Source organism: Ruditapes philippinarum, unplaced genomic scaffold (assembly GCF_026571515.1).
Source record: "Ruditapes philippinarum isolate M1 unplaced genomic scaffold, ASM2657151v2 ctg2679_1_1_1_1, whole genome shotgun sequence".
In the NCBI taxonomy this organism is placed as follows: domain Eukaryota; kingdom Metazoa; phylum Mollusca; class Bivalvia; order Venerida; family Veneridae; genus Ruditapes; species Ruditapes philippinarum.
In genome coordinates this window covers 254,906-277,000 of record NW_026858373.1, presented here as the reverse complement: position 1 = coordinate 277,000, position 22,095 = coordinate 254,906, and the positions used below count along the sequence as shown (strand labels likewise).

Here is a 22,095-nt window from a genome sequence, read left to right as displayed (position 1 = left end):
AAACATAATTGAAACTAAAACAGAAAAACAATTTGTAAGCTTCTTATCATTGTTATGAACTAATTGATTGACCGACTTAATTCCACAGCAAGTATGCGATTCTTTCAGGAACTTAAACGTTAAATCTCCTGTTTTATTATTGTGTCATATGTAATTCGTTTTTCCTAAATATCAAATATCATCTGAATCATTTGATGTTATAACTTTTGGTTTGTCATTCTAAGTTTTTATCGCAGTATACGATTTTTCCTGCCATTAAACCAGAAACTAGTACATGCCATAAACTGAAAAAGAATACAAATTTCTAATTAAATGAAAACAAATCTGTAAAAATACACTTATCAAGTCTAAAAAATAGTTGTATTATGCTGTACTGAAAATTAGAACAACTAAAATGTTTAAAATCACAGAAAATTGCGACTTTTTAAATTAAGACTTATATTGATTTTAAAGACATTAAAATGATAAGGGAAATAGAAGATCAACAACTTTAAAGTAACCGAAAAAGTAGTACACAAATGTCATAAAAAGTTGTTTTTAAAATATTTATATAGTGTATCAAAAAGTGTCTGTTGAGTGTTATTTTAAGCATTTTGTTTTTCGTAAATATATATTATTTAAAAACACTTATTTGAAATCGCATGACACCAATCAAGCAGATTGTCATCAAATGTGTTATATAATGTTAGGTAAAAAGGTGAAACAGAGCAGTTGTATTCTTTGTCTAACTGGCATAAGAGGAGATATGCGAAGATGCCAATGCTTTTTGGTAACTGTTTTCGAAGAATAAATTAAATTGAAATTGATATGAGTGTTTGTCTCATTTCATTAAAGAATGGTTATCTATTTTGGTGAAGGATCTAATAAAAAGGTAGAAGTGCATGCAATTATTTATTTATATATAAAAACGTACATGGGAACTTGCAACCCGTCATAAGTAAAATGCTAAGAAGGGTTTCCATATTGACTAAGTCGTTCAGTCTTTTTGAAACAAATATTTAGACTGATTGGTGAAATAAACATGTATAGTTTCATAGATCATTGATAAACGTATATATTATATTGTTACGCTGTAAACACATGTTGTCTTTAATTATGGAAAATGAGAAGAACAAACTTCTCTTCTTGATCCAACATAGATAATTGTTGAGCTTAAATTAAATTGTGTCATAGTTATCTTGAAAATGTGTTAGTAAACATTATAATTTATTAAGTAGTTAATATAAGGCTACAGAAAGTTAAGTAATTAGAGAAAAAATAATGTATCGCGTGAAAGTGTAAATCAATAAGTAAATTGAAATTGAATGATAGCTTATATTGGACGAGATATTATACTTCGACACGATACATTGAATGCATTTTCTTGATCAAATTGCATGCAATTCTGATGATTGATATCACGAAATTGTTTCATTATTCCCACCAGGCATCTTCATAAAATCTCCTTTTATCATTGAAGGACAATAATTTCCACTTAAATATAAGAATGAATGCACTGACGGATTCAGTCGGCGTTGTTTTTATTTTATCACTATTGAGGGACATGGGAAATGTACATTATTATGGGAAATTTATTTGCACGAATAAAGAAAATAACTCTGAAATAAGTGTCGATGCAGACAGAAATACCACACAGAAAAAGTCATGGATGTGCGGTTAATGTACAACAGGTGGTAAGTTTTCCAGGACAGTATATCCTCTGTCAATAATCCAGAGTTAAGCGCATCCAGTAAGTTTACACTTTCACTTGTTATATACTTGTCGGAAGAAAGTCCTCCGGATGCGATTTCTGCATTTGTGTTTATGCACACTTAAAATTTCATAGTGCTGTTGTGTTTGAAAATTACAAATAGAAACTGTGCTGCTAATAAAAAAGGCGTGTCTGCAAACAGTTCTGTACGATGCTATTAATTATTTTAAGATTTTGGAATTAAGAGGAATACGCAGCTTCTTCGATGGATTTTTTAAACTATGCAGATTTTCTCCAATTCTATGGTCATTAAACGTTAACATGCAGTGAAGCTGCTTGAATATGTTAACTCAACAATATAATACCTTAAGTTGTTACCATGTCTGCAACTGGAACTCCTCGTCAGTACACTAAAGTCATAAACATTTTTTCTCTTCAGGCTTCAGAAAATTGTGTCACCATCAAAATGATCTATTATAGAAAATAAGAATCCTTAAAGAAAACCCAAACCCTCATCTCCATCTTTAGATTATGACATAGACGAAGACCTTTTTCAGAAGCACATTGAAAAGTTTCCTGTTCACCATTTTTTCCTGGAGAGGAATAAAGGGGGAGAACTTTAACAGCTCTTTTTTGGCCTCTTCGTTACTGATATCCGCCGTACCAACACAGCTAAAAGGCTTATAATTCAATGACTTTTTACTTCTGCAAGACATCTTGAAAAAAAAACGGCAGGCACAAACAAATATCTATGTGACAATCACGTCAACAATCACACATAATACAAAATGTCACCAAAATTTGTCAGATATTACAGATTATTCACAAATTTTGCTACTAAGGGTGACCAGCCATTTAATAAATATAACTCAAATGTCTTTCGTTTAAAAAATGGAATTTAAAAAATAGAAAGGAGAAAAATAAAACAAAAACAAAAAAAAACATGGCGGACGAAATACCCAAATAGTCAAACTTTTGTAAACTAGACAGCTAGACAACAAAGCACGAATGACTTTTTTGTCAAAAATCGAGTGCGTCATTAATATAAAATATAAAATATAAAATTAAACGACCAATAAAATCAGCTCACAAAAGTTACGGTTTACTCGAAACAACTAATTATTTTAGATTCAAAATATATCAAGCCCAATGATGTCATACGCATTTTTTTCCCTTATGCTGTATTTGCAAGTCACATGAGGCTTTTAGTGTGGAGATGGGAATGTGACTGATCTTTCTTCATATGTGCACTTCATAAAAGAAGCATTGCATTCTAAGTATTTAAAAGGTATAATACTTAAATATTTTTGGATTTGCCTATGAATTACCAAGGGAGAGAATTTGACAATTTTCATTCACAGATCTTAAAAGATCTTCAAGATCTTCATTCACTTTCATTCATAATATAATATATATTAAGTTTTGATGTAATACGTAATTTTGTAACATTTTAATATCTTATTTCATGTCAATAATAAATAAATGATAAATATAACATGAATAATTCGAAAAACCTTAATTTAGTCTTATATAGTTATATGACTGAGAATTGACTTATTTTACGTTGATCAAAGAAAAATTTAATATATCTAGACGTAATTTATCATCAGACCAACTTTATTGACAGATCTTGTATTTGATCTCTTAAGTGTAAGTTAACTCCCTAATGCTTGATTTTCATCAAACAGACGTGGCAAACAGACGCAAACAGACGCAACTGATCGTACGTATACATTGTTATATCATTTAGAACAAAATAATAAATGCTCACATCAAGCATAAACAATCGTATGTACTAATATTATCATCAGGAAACCGTCGTTTATTCTGGTAAGTATCTTTAAAAATAGATTAGACATATTTTTGAAATTCATAAGACTTTCTTAAATAATATCTTAAACATTTTTTTTTTCGTTTTATCACCCATCCTTGCAGGAATGCTTTTAAAGAACGGTACAAATTAACGTGACGTTTGATCCGCGGCGGGCTTTTACACTATTCGGCTTATAATTAAATGTCTATTAAACTTTACAAATTTGGTAACCTTTATGAAAATCATTTGACGAATTAAATAATATTAATTATATATACAAACACTTATTCGATACTGAAATTAATGTAACGATACGTATTATACTATAACTTTTTATTTAGCACTTAACCTTGTATCGTTGACTTGTGCCAGATAATGAAATCAAGGCATGTCGATTTTAGCCGTTATTTTGGTAATCATGTAAGTTATAACTCCAAGGAAACATACGGAAGTCAGTGACATCATATCATAAAGTCTTATCTGTTACATAATTATATTGTTTACATATAAATCATTCATAAAGAAAGGACATTCACCAGGTACGCTCAATAGTGTCTGGTGTATAGTTGAAGAATAATTTCCCTGCAGTATTGCCACATTAGCATTTTGACACAAAATCGTTGACTTATTAATATACTATGACATGAGCAATTTAAAATACAGACCTCTGATAAATGAACATTTTGTTGCCATAGTGACAATGGCATTACTACTAAATTGATGCATAACATTGCTCCTTCTCTAAATTCACGTCACATACATAATTTTACAATTAACCCAGTTACAGAGTTTTATGTTATTGCAGTTTTTTGTTCCCGAACTTTAAATCCTCATAAATCGATGGTTTTCTTCAGTAAAATTGAGTTTGTAAAAATTAAAGTATATACATTACTTCAGACTCCATAGTTGTACAGTGGCCTCGGGCCAGTCAGACCCAAACATTGAGCAGTCTGTCTGATTGGTCATAATAATGTTATAAGGCACTCAGTGTTGTCTACTCTTTGATTTTATTAACCTGTCAATTATATACTGATTATACGGTTCATGCTCACAATATATTAGTATTTGGTAAGATGTACGGTAACTTGCTGGCAATAAAAGGTGTATATGTTATACTTTAAGTGATGAGCGCTAAAGTGTTCTTTATAATTCTAATCTTTGTGAAGTATTAAGCTATCCTATAAACATTATTTTTGGGTTATTTTTTGTTTTTTACATGACACATTCTACATTTAAATAATTTTTATAACAAATATCTAAAATTCAACCAAATAATAGTCATTTTAATTCAGTATAATGTAATACAAAACAGTTGTCTAAATTTTTCACTTAATTTCGATTGTGGTGTCTGTGCGAACAACTGACATGAGCCAAATTAGTAATAAGAGTCTTTGATATGATCCACGAAGTGGTTGGACCGCCTCCGTGGTCGAGGGGTTAGAGTCGATGACTTCTAATCCAGTTACCTCTCTGGCGTGGGTTCGATCCCCGGTAGTTTAGCGCGGAGGAAGGTAGTCTAGTACTGGTGGTACTCTCCAGGAACGATGGTTAGGAAACTACCAGCCTATATGACTGAAATACTGTTGGAAAAAGGCGTAAAATGAAACAAACAAACGAAGTGATTGGTATATTTGCGCTGCTCCACAAGCAAGCGCGTCTTCTTGTTTGCAATCTATCTGTCCGCACCAATTTCTTTAAATGCATCATTTTTAATCTTCTGACCATCATCAAATCTGAAATATATTAATTAGTAAAAATAAGTAAGAAACTGTAACAAATGTATTGTTTAATACGCAAGTTTCTGAAATAACATAAAATTTAACTAACTTAAATGAAGTTTTTCTTTTAAAAATTATTTTTTTAAGCTGGCTCAAAATGATCTTTATTGCATTTAAATCAGGATGATTTGGAGCCAGCCTTAGATTTAACTGGGTTTATCCATTTTTTAAAGTTTTCCCTGTTCATTTCTCGATTGTAATCGCCTGTGCTAAATGAGATTTAAAAAAAAAAGCCCCAGGAACAAATCCATATGTCGGTCTTGCAGAAACACCTTTCAAACGTTGTGCTTGAATACACGGCATAAGTACTCCTGTTGTGTTTGGCCTTTGTCAACATCGTTTTGCACAATATGCAGAGTCAATCCACGTCTTGTCCACATACACGAGTTTCAAGGGTAGATCGTCTAGTTCTTTCTTCCTCATATAGTATGAAAGCCTTTGCGATAAAACAGTTGTTTGATGTTCTCTTCCAGCGGAAGCACAACTGCCTTACTTCCTTCTTCAAACTCGATATACTTCCATGAAACTTAATGTCGGTTTTCAGTTGTATGTGGAGGTCTCGAAATGTTGATACTTGTCGACGTACGATATAAATCTCATCGATCTTGTTCCTTATAAAGCTATGTCAAAATTATCTAGAGGCTTATAATTTCCTCTCTGAGACCGCTGTGGAGATTTCGATGGTCCTCTTTCTGTTCCTTCCGTATTCTATAAACAGTCCTTAAGCAAACCCCGGTCGCCCGGGCAGTACGCTCGATGACGACCCGTTGTCTTGTTTTGGTATACTTTGGTAACAATCTGTTAGCTTTTGACCCAAGACGGCTTCGATTATTCACACTAGACATTTTGAAGCAACTCCACGAACTATTTATCATAACACCATTGAAAGAGAGTTTTTAGCGAAAATTCCGTGAATACTAATTCACACAAATGTTTGTTTTACATGTATGCCGCAAAAAGAAGAAAGTTTGTTTCATTTCAGTCATATACCGGTATGCGGGTAGCTTCCTTACAATCGTTCCAAAGAAGAAAGAAAACACTTACCAATAATAGTGCTCGAATTTCAGACCTATGTCATAGTAGGTAAATGCGCAATGAACTATGCTATCGCAGATGTGATAACGGTCATGAGGGAAGAAATTTCCTTAAGGCCTAAAAAAAAATATGACTGTTTCGGGTAACCCGACCCTACCTATAAAAATGCGCCGACCCTTACTATTTTTTTCCGTTTCTGAGCAAAAAAAAAATATTCGTTAACGAAAAGAGAGTTTCAAAGGGCGGATAAATGCGAATTGAACGCTTGAGACGCTGTCGTAAAACGCTCAGACGATTTAGATCGGTTATTTTTTGTTATACGTGTTTTGATTGGCTCGTGCAATATTGCGGTCCAATGAATATCACGCTATTGGAAACTGGTAGGTATGACAAGCAACATGGCGGAAAAATGATGGGTCGATGGGTTGATGAAAATTATCCTTTCAAAAACGAAGGTACTGTCAAAGATAAAGGTGCTAATTTAATCGAAGTTTGAATTCAATGTCAGGGTCAATATTAAAACACAAGCTGCAAGCTATCAAAAGACAGATTTTTTCATGAACACGACATTGCAAAGCGCTGGGAGTTGCCCTCAATTTAGGGGTAAATTTTATTCAGGCCTGTTCAGTTAACTTGACATGTTATTGTTAAGTCATGCAGTTGAAATGCTGCTGAACGTGGCGCTACTTGAAGGGGCTGTGAACAGCAGCATGCATGTTATACTCCTTTCATTTAATACTGCTTTGATATGTAAGATGCATTAAAACCGAGTCTGTTATTTTCTATCTTTCATTAATTTTGTTTTCATTGTTTTAATATTTGAAAAGCTGTTTTGATATATCCCGTGCCACACTTCAAAATGAATAAACAGTTACATTAGAATGAAAATACACATTTCAGTTTGACAGGAAAATTGAAAGTGTTGCAATTTATAAAACCAGTTCAAGTCCAGACAGTAGTTAGAGGCAAATGAGACCGTAGTCCCACTGAAAATCAAGTGCACTTGAGTATAAAGTATAGCCACAGGTCATATGTACAAAGCTGTTCTGAAGACCTGCAAAGCTTTTCCAGTATAATTAATTATTCATCCTCTTTTGCATACTGAAACAAATTTTCTATGTGTTATTGAGATCTAGTCTTTGCTTTTTTCCAGATGGGCCATGGATACTATTAGAAAATTCTGGAAACAAAGTGATCCCTCGGAAGCATTAATCACAACAAAATTACATAAGAATTGCAGAATAGAAGACACTTTGAATGACATCTACAAAATGCCAGTTCATCAAAAAGCTTGGCTGTTGTCTTTGATATGTTGACATACATGTATCTGATAGAAAATAAACAGTATTTGATTGACAAGGGTGTCTTGTTACAAATAGAAGTGTTTGCATGTGAACCAGTGCATCAAAGTTGCAAGTCAAAATTATAGACTTTGTTAAATTGTACCATAGTGTCAAAATATACACTTTGTAATACTGTAAGAGCTTCAAGATGTCAGCACTACAATATTTTATTCAATGAAATGTGCAGAATTTAATGCATGAATACCAACGTCTAGATTTTTGAACTACAACTTTGAAACCCAGATCACAGCATGTCATTTTAGCTCTTTTACTGTGCTTAACTCCTACCATGCTAGCAGAGGATTGATCTGCCCTTTGCAACCAATGTAGACTCAGATCAGCAGAATTGCAACCATGCAAGCTGATGAGGATCTGCACTGTTTGCTGTTCAGGTTAAAGTCAAACTTTAAGGTAGTGCCTGTAGCAAACAAACATCAAAATTAACACATGTTTTGGTATATTGTCTTTATTCAATATTGAAATAACATTAAATGGCATTAAAGCTATGATTTTAATCAGAATTATTGTTTATATGATAAAATATGATAATACAAAGTCAGGCAATGACAGTAGTGTAGTAAAGACTGCCATGTGCAAGAAAACACTCTGAACTTACGACAGACTTTGAAAAAAAAAAATAAATAAAAAAAAAATCCCTACCTACCCTACCTAGCAATTTTGGGAATGTTACCCTAAACAAAAAAAATTTTTTTTGGCCTAAACACTGTATATATTTACTAACGTGAATCAGTTTTAAGGAATTTTACTATAGTTTTTGTGCTTCGTTACACGGTCTCTATTGATTAAGTAATTTAGGAGCTGTTGCCCCAGTTTGTGACTCTCTTCAAAGACATATAAAATATCAAGAAGAGTATGTGTACTTTCCTTTTTTATTTTAAAGAATAAAACACATGTAAAGTCCAACATAATGTGACTTTTCTAAGGAAAGACACACTGTTTAAGGAAAGACCAAAACAGATTCGAACCAATTACCATTGACGTTACAAAAAAACAACCAATCAAAAATTATATATTGAAATAGATTTTGCGAATTTTCATCGCCTAACAATTTCCAATCCTTTAAAGTAATTGTTAAGATTTTCATATTGTAGTAAACAACATATATATTCAAATTTAAGTATGCTTCACATGAACTCAAAAAACATGTTATATACAAGTTATACATGTGCACATATAAAATGTTAATAAAAAATACAATCATATTACAGATGACATTTTATACAGCTATGAGTTGCTAATGACATACATAGTACTGCTTTTTCATTAAAATGTTTACAAGTTTGAACCACAAATGTCATAGACAAACATCGAAGAACATGACTTTCTGAATAATTTATGTTTATTTGTGTATTTCCGAGTAGATAATGACCCGGTGATAAAAATATACGATAGAGATAAAGCTTTGTTTCCTTGAGCACATCACTTTACATTTCATTGCTCAGTATTGGTTCTTTCGGAAGTGTACCCTTTGCCTATAAGTTTATAGCTTGCATTGAAACAAGATTAAATAGTTACAGATTTTTTTTATTTCTTACATTTAAGTTTTAAAAGAAATACTTATAAGACTGTAATTTAATTGTAAATAGTAAGCAAAATTGCATAGTGATGATTTGAATGATGTAAAAAAATAGTATTTTTAATTTTAATTTCAATTATTTGTAAGAAAAAAATAATAAATAAGTAAATAAATATTTTTAATCATGTAATTCTTTCTTTAAGTGATCAAGTGAGTAGTAATTTAAGTGATAATAATTTAAAAGTTAGGTAAATGCTTTCGAATCAATGTTGCTTTTCCCTGTGTTCAAAACAATTATGCTACATTTTAAAAACAAACTGTCATTAAATGTTCAAACTTAGCATTTTATTGTCTGAATTATACACGTATAAATAAACATCAAGCGATCTCTGATATTAAGATAAAAATAATCCGCAAACGCTTTCAAAATACTAGTATTTGGTTGAAAATTTACTTTCTCTTTGCTCATTTGTTTTAATTTTTAAATGCATGCCATTTTCTGATTGTTTTCTTTAAAAAAAACACAAGGGGAGTCCATTCCTTAATTATGGCATGACTATTATTTCAGACATTTCACCTGTCCACAGTTAACATATTCCATATACAAAAGTGACGTCTGCCTGAAATGTATGTTTACTATTTATGTCCTGTTTACAAACACCAGAAACATCGACATTACAAAAAGCTTTTGAATATTTATAAGCAATACTAATCACTTTTTCTCAATATTGTTCCCAATATTAAAGAAAATTTGTTCACATATTTGTTAAGAAAATCCCGAGTCTGACATTAATTGAAAAGTTGTTTTCATTTGAAGGACATCCCTTGGATGTCGATTGTAAACAACTCAAAACGCTATTGATTTATCTTTTATCTGTTCATTGGAGCAAAACTGATTATAAACAACATAATTTGCATAAAAAGTTAAGAAAATCTTATCTTTAAACTTGTAGAATATCAAACATTAAATGCGTGTTTTGTAAAAGTTTAAATATCGTTTCATACCATCAAAAAGAAAAATGGAAAGATATTTGATATATTGTTCATTTTTAAATGTTATGAATATGAGTTTCTTATTACAACTGTTACAACGAAAGGAATAACCGGCTTAACATTCAGCCATATAAATAAAATATTTCTTTTTATATCGTGTTTTCAAAACATATAATTCAACTTGCTAAAACAACGATGAGTATATGTTAAATAAAGAACTTCACATTATTTAAAGTTTGATGGCAAATAACCGTAACTTTACTTAATGGCTATTTGATAAACGTATTATTTATATTGGCCGAATTTATGTACTGGTATACCATGGCATTTGTTTTGTAGTAAGGTTTCTATACACATTTAACAGACAATGCATCATAATTGAATATGTGTTTCGTTTTACTGTGAAGACTAGTTACGAAATTACTTTTTTAAATATTAAGCGCATGCAATCTTTGAGCACCATACCGGACAAATGGAATTGTATTTTATATTTTAATATCATTGCTTGATACTGATGTACAATTTGTAAGTTAAGCGGCCGAAGAGCTCGGACATGAAGATGAAACTTGTTATTTTTTAAATTAAATGTGCACGGACAAAAGAGATATATCAGCAATGAGGTAGTTTGCAGATGTTGAAATGCAATGTAATAAATATCAGATCATGCAAACTTTGATCCTTGCAAAGACGTTATAATGACGTATTTCATAATTTACAAAAAGGAAAGAAATTCTTATGTAAAATTATTACATTTTTAATACGTTTTGTTGTTACGTAAATCATTGAGGTTTAAATTTTCGAAAAATTATGCTCGAGTATCATTAAGATTTCTCGTACTCTAACCTTATCTATCAGTACACATCAAGAACAGGGTCTATATTTGCGCATTGTACATTTTACTAGATGTTACGTTTGAAAAGTGACGTACACATTTTTTACGCAAAATTTGCCATTTTTTCCAAATTTTTATGACGTTTATGTACTAATAGTTACAATAATTCGATAAAGTTTAGAAGAAAATACACTTGTTTCCTTTTTAATAAAAATATTGAAAAAAAAATAAATGCACTAAAAACAAAAAAAACAAAACAACTACAACAACAACCAATGTTAAGGGTAAAGGGAAATAATCCCCTCTTATGACACTTTTATTTAAAGAGGAACATACCTATCGTCAACTAACCAGATAGATTGAAATTTAACAATTGTTCATTTAATTCTATGTTAAGGATCATTTTATTTTAGATATAAAAAATCCTTATCAGTTTTATTACTCAACGATACTAAATTGGAAGAAGTCTCCCTTATCGAAGCAGATAGGATATATAAAATGTACTCAATTTGAATTGTCACAAAAAGTGGTAAAGTTCATGACCAGTGCATAGTATCTGTTATCTTTAGTTTAACTATTTATCATAAAGGGAATTCAGATAGTGTGTAAAGAATTGAAACAAATATCAGGAAAAAGAAACAAGCATACAAAATAAACTAATAAATCTTGCGCATCACAAACCATGAGCACATATAGACACATACACAAAGTAACAAATGATGAGTATTTATAGTTCAAAATATAGTGTTAAATTCCAGCATCAATTCATATTTTTATCTTATGAAAATACTTAGGGACAACAAACAAATTATTACATATACAAATATACAAGAGGGTCATAAAATATAAAGCAAAACATACCTTATACATCTGCTTGAGGAAAAAATATTAATTATTATAGCTTTTAACTTTTTCTGTACTTGCTGCAATTACTTATTTGTTCGATTGGTTTTACGGCACAGTTAAGCTCACAGGAAATATCATTTTGGCCAACCTCAGCTGTTTCAAACTTCAAAACAACAACATAAGTCAAAACTACCCCTCCCCTTCTAGAACATGCATAGACTCCAATGTTTGATCCTCTTTAGTCACCTCTTGCGTTCACGTAAAATTAAAGTATCTTCAATTCTATTTCCTCAACCTTATAAGACAATCTCTCAACAATATGGGGTCAATTATATATTTGGCGTATTAATAAATTTAATTTTTAGGTTATCAAGTGATAAATTAAAACATCATTTTTGTTGGCAATTTCTTTGTTTTTTTAAATGCCTACAATCTATCTACTATAATGTGGAGCAATCAGATAATTATATTATACTGCAACTTTGTTTGTAGTCAAAATCAAGCGTTTAATACAACTCACATGATTTTATTGCATCACATATTGACACCAACAGAATAGTTAAACCAGCAAATTTAATCAAAAGTATATTTGAGAATTACTTGCCTTGTAAGGAAATTTATTGTGTTTACATGTTGTAGTTTTTATAAAAAAAACAAGGAATATTTGCAAATAGGGGACGCTTGAAAAAATGAACAAGCAATTGTATTGATTATTTATCCCATCCAGAATGATAGTAAATTATTTTAATTTAAAATTCGTTTGTGCACTTATAAACATCCATTTTTCAAGTTCATTATCTGGAGCAATGATTAAAATGCATGGCAGAAATACAGTAGACCTGTAGTAACTATATGTATCATTCTTATTTAAGTCTTGTAAGCATATCTCAAGTCTCTGATTGCTTTCGTAACATTTATTGAGTTCTAAAAATAGTTACCACGTGACTTAGATAAGCACTTGACCAGGACAGAACAAATTTCACAATCTCAAGCACATGTTAAAATTTCGTTTTGATTTTATGACGGAAATCCTTTTGATTCAATACACGATATTACAGTGTTTCGTTAGGACCATCAATGGCAACTAATATGTCGAAAAGGAGAAGAACGATGAAACGATCCGAAAGATTAAATACGCGATGCGAAGCTCCGAGACGACAACTCGACATGGTGATATTAAAACATTTTCTACAGTTACATTAATTCTTTCAAAAGGCAATGATTGAAAATTTAAACTTTCTTAAGACTCCTAAAAATGGCCTAAATATCAAAGTACTCTCTTTAAGATGCAAATAACTCAAACAGTAGCATGACAAACCCGATTTTGTCATACTAATTAGTTTCAATTATGATTTTCTTAATCCATGTAAGTTTTTCTTACTAGTTCAAATTTTACTTATTTGTCTTAAAGTTTGCAATAAATAGGAATTCTGTAAGTACAAGTCATAGGAGACGCTCGACTAATTAATTGATTAACTCGGTAAAGGAAGACAATAAAATATTTCTATATATGTATCAAGAAAGCAATCAAATTTTCAATATTTTTGCGCCAAATAATATGCAAGTGATCCTGTAAATGAAAGTTAAACAGAAATTTCTTTGCTGTAATAAAAACCAAAACAAAAGAAAGAGAGCTCTGAAATCAATCCCTTTAGTAACAAAAATAATAAGAGCAAATAGTATAAAAAAATTTAAAGCAAAATTATAAGCTTACAGAGAAAATAACTCTTTAGACAGTTTAGTATATGGCGACTTTCTAGCTTTACTGGTGGAAGAACAGCTCATTACTTCTACCTGAGTAGAACCACCGACGTTCCGTAGGCTTGCTGGCTGGATAGCTTCCTTACATGAAAGGATCCAAAGTCCCTGTCTGGATTCGAAGCCACAGCGGTCAGAGGCAAGTGGCTTGGTGTCAACGACCTTAATCACTCGGCAACGGATGCCCCCATCATACATATGAGTAATGACATATTCAAATAAGTCTAAAGTAGATACGATTTATAAAAACAAAGATAATACTTTACAAAAACATAACAATTTGGAAATGAATTCCAAGTTCAAAATTAACTGGAGATATATTTTCTAGAAATATACGAGCTAAAGTTATAAATCTAATTACATATGATCAAGGTGTTGATAACAAACACATTTTTAAGGTCTGAATAAAATTCCGGTACAAATAAAGATAAAGTAAGAGAACAAAATAAGAAAATGCAAAGTTTTAAGGGTGAAGATAATTCTTAAAATATTTTCGCTAGAATTATGAACCTTGTGATATTACTATGATATGAGGGTTGAATATGAAACATAAATTTAAAGTTGGAAGTAAATAAAATTCTAAGTTCAATGGGAGATTATTCTAAAAAAATATTGCTTCTAGAGTTATGAACCTTATACTGTTGTCCATTTTAAGAATAATACATTGAAATTTGAAGCTGATACCTCAAGAAATAAGGACTGAAGTAATATAAAAAAATATTGTACTGTTTTTTTACTAGTTTTTTTGCGGATGTCAATTTTTTACTAGAGATTTACATACAAATCATCCAATTGTTTAGTTTTGCCATTTCACACTACATATTGTCTTGTCTCGGAACGGTGTGGCAGTAATGGCCAAAACTGAATACCGTACTTAAACGCGCTATTTAATTGAATACATCTTTGAAATTAAAATGTTTGAATCAACAAGAATAAATGAACTCAAGCATGCATAAACAGTTGTGAAATCAGACAGGTAAATTTGAACAACATCAATGTATAAAATTTACATAGCTATTTAATCAGTAATAATCATTTTTGTTCTTTAAAGTAAAGTATATACATTATCAATCATATGAATAAAATCACAATATCAATGAATCCACGTGTCAGTTTATATAAGAAGTCAATTATGTCACTGTTCATTATGTCCTTACATAAACATACAGGAGCCGAGAGCGTGTCCTGATTTGTTGCATATGTGGCATATGTAACAGGTCAAACTCGTGAGCAACGCTGATAAAACTGATTTTTGACCTTTCCGTACCGCAAAAGGTGATAAAAAATAATCAGGTTCATTCTATTTCAATATCACAGTTAAAAGACACGAACTTTGATTAAATCAAGCAAGAAAATGATGAGAAAAACGCATCGTGCTTTTTATAAAAAAAAAACGTGAAACAATTTAAAGACATTTTCTACAGTTTTATGAAAAATTAATCCTTTCATAGAATTTTCTAAATTTTTTGTATGATGAGTAAAATTTAATGACAAATTTAAAAATAAAAAGAAAAATATATGTTGACGTGTTGGATTTCTTGTAAATGGCAGTTTCCATGGTAACCGTATATCTAAAAACTGTCAAAATAGCCTAACTGTGTTATAACGAATAGAAAATGTATAAGATAGCTTAAAACACACAACGAGCATTGTTTTATGCAAAGATAATCTTATCTAATGATTCTGTATGAAACAAATGATAATCTGAACATATTTCTTTAAAAAATGAGTTTTCCATGTTCCTCAACCGAACAAAAAAATGAGAAAAATAAACATGAATTCGGAGAAAAATTAGAGATATTGAAAAAAGTGTTTCATAGGATTTTCTAATTTTTTTATATGTTGTGTAAAATTTAATGACAAATTCAAAAAGAAAAAGAAAAATATATGTTGGCGTGTTGGATTTTTTGAAAAATGGCAATTTCCATGGTAACCGTATATCTCAAAATTGTCAAAATAGCCAAACTGTGTTATAATAATGTATAAAATAGCTTATTACACTCACAATAAACATAATTTTATACAAAGCTTGCTTTATCTTAGGGTTCTGTATAAAACAAACGATAATTGGAACATATTTCTTTAAAAAATAAGTTTTCATGCTTTTTAACTAAACAAAAAATTGAGAAAAATAAACAAAAAAATTAAAGCTATCAAGAAATTTCTTTCATAGAATTTTTTACATTATTGATATATCAAGTAACATTTGATGGTGGATTCAAAAATAGAAATAAAATATATATGTTGACGCGTTAGCTTTTTGGTAAACGGACTGTTTCCATGGTTACCGCATATGCCAACTGTCAAAATTACCACGCTTTCTTAAGAAATATCAGTGTTATACTAAACGTATTGTCAAATATACAACAAAAACATGTTGTGATAAAAATTTCTTTTTCTTTTGATGTTATATTAAGTAAATGATACTGAATATCTTTTTAAAACATATCTAGGGCCATATTACATGTATTATTTACATACCCGAACAGTAAGCAAGTATTCAGAAATTTACAAAGAAGATAATGAAATTCGGAACATTTTTTAGATATTAATTTTGTTTTTTTATTCAACACTTTTAAAATATATCATTTTAAACTTCTTTGCCCAGATGTCTGCCAGTAATCAAGTCGCGACGCACTTTCGTCACTATACCACAAGTGGGTGGGGTAACGCGCGCAGAATTATCATCAATGCTGTCGTACTAATGCTTGGAGAAATCCTTTATGTGATGTTGTCTAAACGACCTCTTATTCTTTTGAACCGATCTCCTTTTGAACCTTCTAGAAATATCTATTCTGTATTATTTACTCATTATTTGCTTATAGCCGAAATTTAAACACTTATCCGAATACTATTCAACTTGACCTTCATTTGAAGAGTAATTATCCGTGATTTTTGTTTGTATTTTATTGACTGGTTCCTGAATTTTATTGACTGCTCGCCAGAGCTTTGGAAACTGTACACCTGTATATGTTGACTGCTCACATGCATTTAGTTGACTGTACGCCTGTATTAAGTTAATTTCTTACCTTTATTTATTTGACCGCTCACCTGTTATAAGTGGACTGCTCACTTGTATTTTATTGAATGCTCACTCGAACTATTTGACTGCTCGCCTGTATTTAGCTGACTGCTCGCCCTTCTTTTTCATAATTGCTAACCTGTATTTGTTTTGACTTCACACCTGTATAATTGAATAATTGCTCATTTGTATTCATTTGGCCGGGCACATGTATTCATGCAGTTGAATGAACGCTAGTATTTATTTAACTGCTCGCCTGTATTCAGTTGACTGTTCATCTGTATTTATTTGACCGCTTAACGGTGTTTAAATGACTTCTCGCCTGTATATGTTGACTGCTCACCTATATATTTAGTTTGACTGCTCATCTGTATTTCATTTTCTGTTTAAATGTTTTGACCACTCAACTGTATTAAGTTGACTTCAACCTGTATTAATTGGTTGCTCATCTGTATTAAGGTGACTGTTCCCCTATATTTAGGTAATTGCTCATATATATTTATTTGACCGCTCAACTGTATTTAGCTGATAGCTTACGTGTATTTAGTTGAATTAGGTGATTACTTTCTGTATTTGTTTGACTGCTTAACTGTATTGAGGTGACATTTCACTTGTATTTAGTTGAATGCTCGCTTGTATTTATTTGACTGCTCACCTATATTAATTTAAATGCTCGCCTGAATAAGTTGACTGCGTGCCATAATTAAAGTAACTGTATATAGATGACCACATATCTGTATTTAGTTATAAGTATAAGACTCCGTGTCTGTATTTAATTAAATGCATTCCCAATTTTTAATTGACTAACAAATTCCGGCCAGCTCAATTAAGCATTGGAATGTTAATCGGTATAACCGGGTACGATTACTGAACGGTGCTGTCATTTTTGCTGTGATTGATAATAAAACAAGCAATTATCATAGTATTGCAAGCAATCCATAAGTCCCCTACCGGTAAGAGCCCAAGCAACATTCTGAAGGGCCATTGGCCATTCACTTAGGTTCCTATTTTAAGTAAATTTGTTGAAAAAGTTCTTTAAAAATGATCACAACAAATAGTTTTTATGTACAGACAGACAGACTGAAAGACACTCTAAAGTTATTTTTTAAACATCCCTGTTATGAAAATATAACATTTTTAAAATCCTATCATGATTGAAGAAGTTGGAGTAAAAATTACCAATTTCTCAAAAAAAAGTCTAAGTTCAAAAGGGGCATAATTCTGGAAATAGTCTTGCTAGAGTATTGAACACTCACAAATGTTGAGTGACAATAAGAAACATTTATATGAAGTTTGAAGTAGATACATTCAGAAAAAGAAGTTATTAAAAAAAACAATGTTTTTTTCATGAAAATTTTAAGTTCAAGGGAGGTAATTCTGATAAATTTTGTGCTAGAGTTGTAAACCTTGTCACATATGATGTGATGTGGTTGATGACAAGCAACTTATATTTAAAGTTTGAAGAAAATACCTTAAGAAATAAAGAACTTATAGTGAAAAAACTTAAAATCTAGAATCAGAAATCTTGAAATTCAGTCTATTTGTTGCCATAGCAACAAGAATTTTCAACATAGGAAGATAAAAAAGGATGTGCATTATTTCCATACTACCATCTACCCATATGTCAAGTTTCATAAACATATTTTCAGTACTTTTTGTGTTATCACTGGATCCAGGTTATGTGTAAAATTTGCCATATTTTCAGTCTATTTGTTGCCATAGCAACCAGAATTTTCAACATAGGAAGAAAAGAAAAAAACGTGCATAATCTCCATACTGCCATCTATCCATATATCAAGTTTCATAAAAATATTTTCAGTACTTTTTGCGTTATCGCGGGATCCAGGTTATGTGTAAAATTTGCCATATTTTCAGTCTATTTGTTGCCATAGCAACCAGAATTTTCAACATAGGAAGAAAAGAAAAAGACGTGCATAATCTCCATTCTGCCATCTATCCATATATCAAGTTTCATAAAAATATTTTCAGTACTTTTTGCGTTATCGCGGGATCCAGGTTATGTGTAAAATTTGCCATATTTTCAGTCTATTTGTTGCCATAGCAACCAGAATTTTCAACATAGGAAGAAAAGAAAAAGACGTGCATAATCTCCATACTGCCATCTATCCATATATCAAGTTTCATTAAAATATCTTCAGTACTTTTTGCGTTATCGCGGGATCCAGTTTTGTGGACGGACGGACTGACGGACGGACAGACGGACGGACTGACGGACGGACAGACGGACGGAGGGTAAACCTAAAGTCCCCTCCGGTAAACCGGTAGGGGACTAATAACCCTTTCTTAATACTGGTCGACAGCTTTACAGCCTGCCCAGGAACAATAAGTTGCCTGATTTTTATTCTGGTGGACTTACTGCCGTGATCCGTAGGGTAAACTTAATTATTTATCATTTAATGATTAACCTGTCCGTGCTCTGTCTTTGCCCTGTCCTGTTTTTGTTTGGGGTCCGCCTTGGCTCCTTGCCATTGGTTCTTGTTGCTTTGCGTTCATTGAACGCCGCCTTTCCTTGAACGCCGCCTTTCCTTGTTGATCTTGTTTATCATATTTTACCACCTCATATTAAGTTGACTGCACTTTTGTATTTTATTGTACAATTAACAACAAACATGTGGGCAAATGGACACATGCGCGTCCCGCGCGCAGGTCTGAAACAAGATTTTATGCCTCACGGACCGGCTTCTAAACACAGAATACATCTTTTAAGAACATGTAAATAAAATAAAAAAATGACCTGACTTTTTCATCACTCATCCAAAGTTCAGTCGGTGCATAATAGTATCACTATACACCTGCTTTCATCATGTTTTTTATCAATGCTTTAGATATCTTATGACTTACGATATTTTTCAATCACAGCTTTGATTAGTCATTTGAAATTCTGATTTGTACTTTGTAACAGAACCTAGTATTTATGTAATAATTTTTGCAAGCACTCAGAAAAAGTCAAGTTCTTGAGAGGTGGAAGTGAAATGACATTCAACATGATATAACCAACCTAATAGTACTTGATAAACATGATAAACATGTAGCATGCCCAAGACTCAAACTTGCCAATCAAACTCCGTTGATTAAACCACCCGACCTAAACAGACTTATGTGTCACCGGGCTTCAAAAATGCGATAGTTACAAACAAATATACTTAATACTATAACATGGACTTTAAATAATTGAATGTGCTTAAACATTTGTTTAAGGATGTAATGATTTTGAGCTCAGTTAATCCTCAATACATTGTAATTTTATTTCTATTGTGTTAGGAATGAATGGTCAGATCTCCTGCCATCCCTGTGGCTCCGGCAATGAAAATATCAGACATTTACACGAGACACTGATAAGGTCTGAATGTTACATGCAGACCATGAACCCACATGTTTATCTAAATATTTCATAATTGTTACATAAATAATGACAGGTCACTTAATGGCACTGCGCTTAGAAGCAAGAACACGTGACTGAAAGAGTATATAAGCTCTCATGATAAAGTTTTTCATCACTTCAAAATTCACTAACTAAGGCAACTAACGTCGACAAATATGAAAGTTCTTGCTGTTGTTTTTATGTGTATGGCTAGTGTTATCTGCCAACAGACGACAGTTGAAAGCCTGGTTGACGATGGACGATTTAAGACTCTTGTGAACTATGTCGTAAAAGCCAATCTTACCGGCACCTTGAACAGCGCCAATTTTACCATCTTTGCGCCAACTGACACTGCGTTCCAAAGTCTTGACCCGACTATCAAAGCTGCGCTCGATAGCGACAATGCACTTCTTACAGACGCTTTACTGTATCACGTCATTTCTGGAAGAGTACCTAGTTCAGCTGCATCGAACGAGGCCAAGTTAACCATGGCTAACGGCAAAGTTGCACGCGTCAACGTCTACACACACAATAATAAGGTAACCATCCAAGGCAGCGTTATTTCTCAGTTTGATTTACCAGCAAGCAACGGTATCATCCACGTTCTTGACAGCGTAATGTTGGCACCAACGGGCAACATTGTTGACTATGTCGCTGGTCATGCTGAATTTTCTACCCTCTTATCACTTGTTCAACAAGCAGGTATTGCTGATACACTGAAATTGGACGGTCTTACTGTTTTTGCACCAACAAACGCTGCCTTTTCCAAAGTTCCAGCGGCCACTCTAACTGATATACAGAACGACGCGTCAAAACTTATGTCGGTTCTGACATATCATGTTGTTAATGGCACTCAATATTCCGCAGGATTATGGCAGAAGGAAACAATCCCAACTTTGAACAGGAATGACGATCTCGTTGTTCATATGGTTCATCATCATGAAGACGTTAAGATAGATAACGGCCTCGTGACGACAGCCAATGTTGGGACAACAAACGGAGTAATTCACGTCGTTGACCACGTCCTTATTCCACACAAAGATCCAATAGTAGGATAATGCAACAACAATCAGAAGGAAACATTACGGATTTTTGGTAACTGACACGAATGTTTGGTATCGATTATTTTTGTAAAATAGCCTGTTTATTTATATATTTATTGTTGATACTGTAAATAAATTGTTGTATCTTAAAGACTTTTTTCTTCGTATTGCATTTCAGTCATAATAAATCAATGAAAAGTAGGTGTATCGAAAGGAAAATATAGAAAACATTCAAGTGTAGACTATTTCAAATATCTTCATAACGTTATCATCTTGTTTATTGATTACACGGTAATATCAGAGATGTACGGAATACACAAGTTATAATTACAAAAATAAATAACCGGAAGTAAAATTAGGTTAGTTAAGAGTTGATAAAACACCAGTGGTAACATTTCAATAAGGTATTGATTTGTTTAAATGAAAACTAAATTCCTGCCATCTGGAACAAAAAAATAAAACATTTTCTTTTAGAAATATTTGAATTAAAGGTTGACTAAACAAAAGATACATGATAAAATTTCATCTTTCTGATTGTTACCGAAATACCTGACAACACCGTATTTATAATTCGCATTATTACGTACGTACTTCTTATCGTCCTCCTAGATTAGGTTCGATCCCCGGGAGATGCTTTGGTAGTGTGTGTACATTCTTGCACTAGCAATAATGCAAGCAGGACCCGCGGTCGAGGGGCAAGAGTCGATGACTTCTAATCCAGTTACCTCTCTGGCGTGGGTTCGATCCCCGGGAGATACTTCGGTAGTTTAGCGCGGAGGAAGGTAGTCTAGTACTGGTGTTACTCTCTAGGAACGATGGTTAGGAAACTACCCGCTTATATGACTGAAATACTGTTGGAAAAAGGTGTAAAATGAAACAAACAAACAAGCAAGCAGGACATCCAAAGGCACAAGATACATTCTATTTTAGGGTAATTTGAGGCAAAAATGGTTCTTCGGGTATATATATTTTTACTAAATGAAACGTTTAAATGTATGTAAAAATGTGCCTTTTGTCCGAAAT

General features: G+C 32.0%; 1 protein-coding gene across 1 annotated transcript; it reads left to right on the top strand.

Annotated features, from left to right (window-relative positions):
• The first annotated feature begins 20,189 nt into the window (after positions 1 to 20,189).
• LOC132753001 (transforming growth factor-beta-induced protein ig-h3-like) lies at positions 20,190 to 21,215 on the top strand. The gene has a single exon (XM_060743413.1). The coding sequence runs from the start codon at positions 20,206 to 20,208 to the stop codon at positions 21,085 to 21,087; it is 882 nt and encodes a 293-aa protein (XP_060599396.1). The 5' UTR covers positions 20,190 to 20,205; the 3' UTR covers positions 21,088 to 21,215.
• The last annotated feature ends 880 nt before the right edge of the window (positions 21,216 to 22,095 follow it).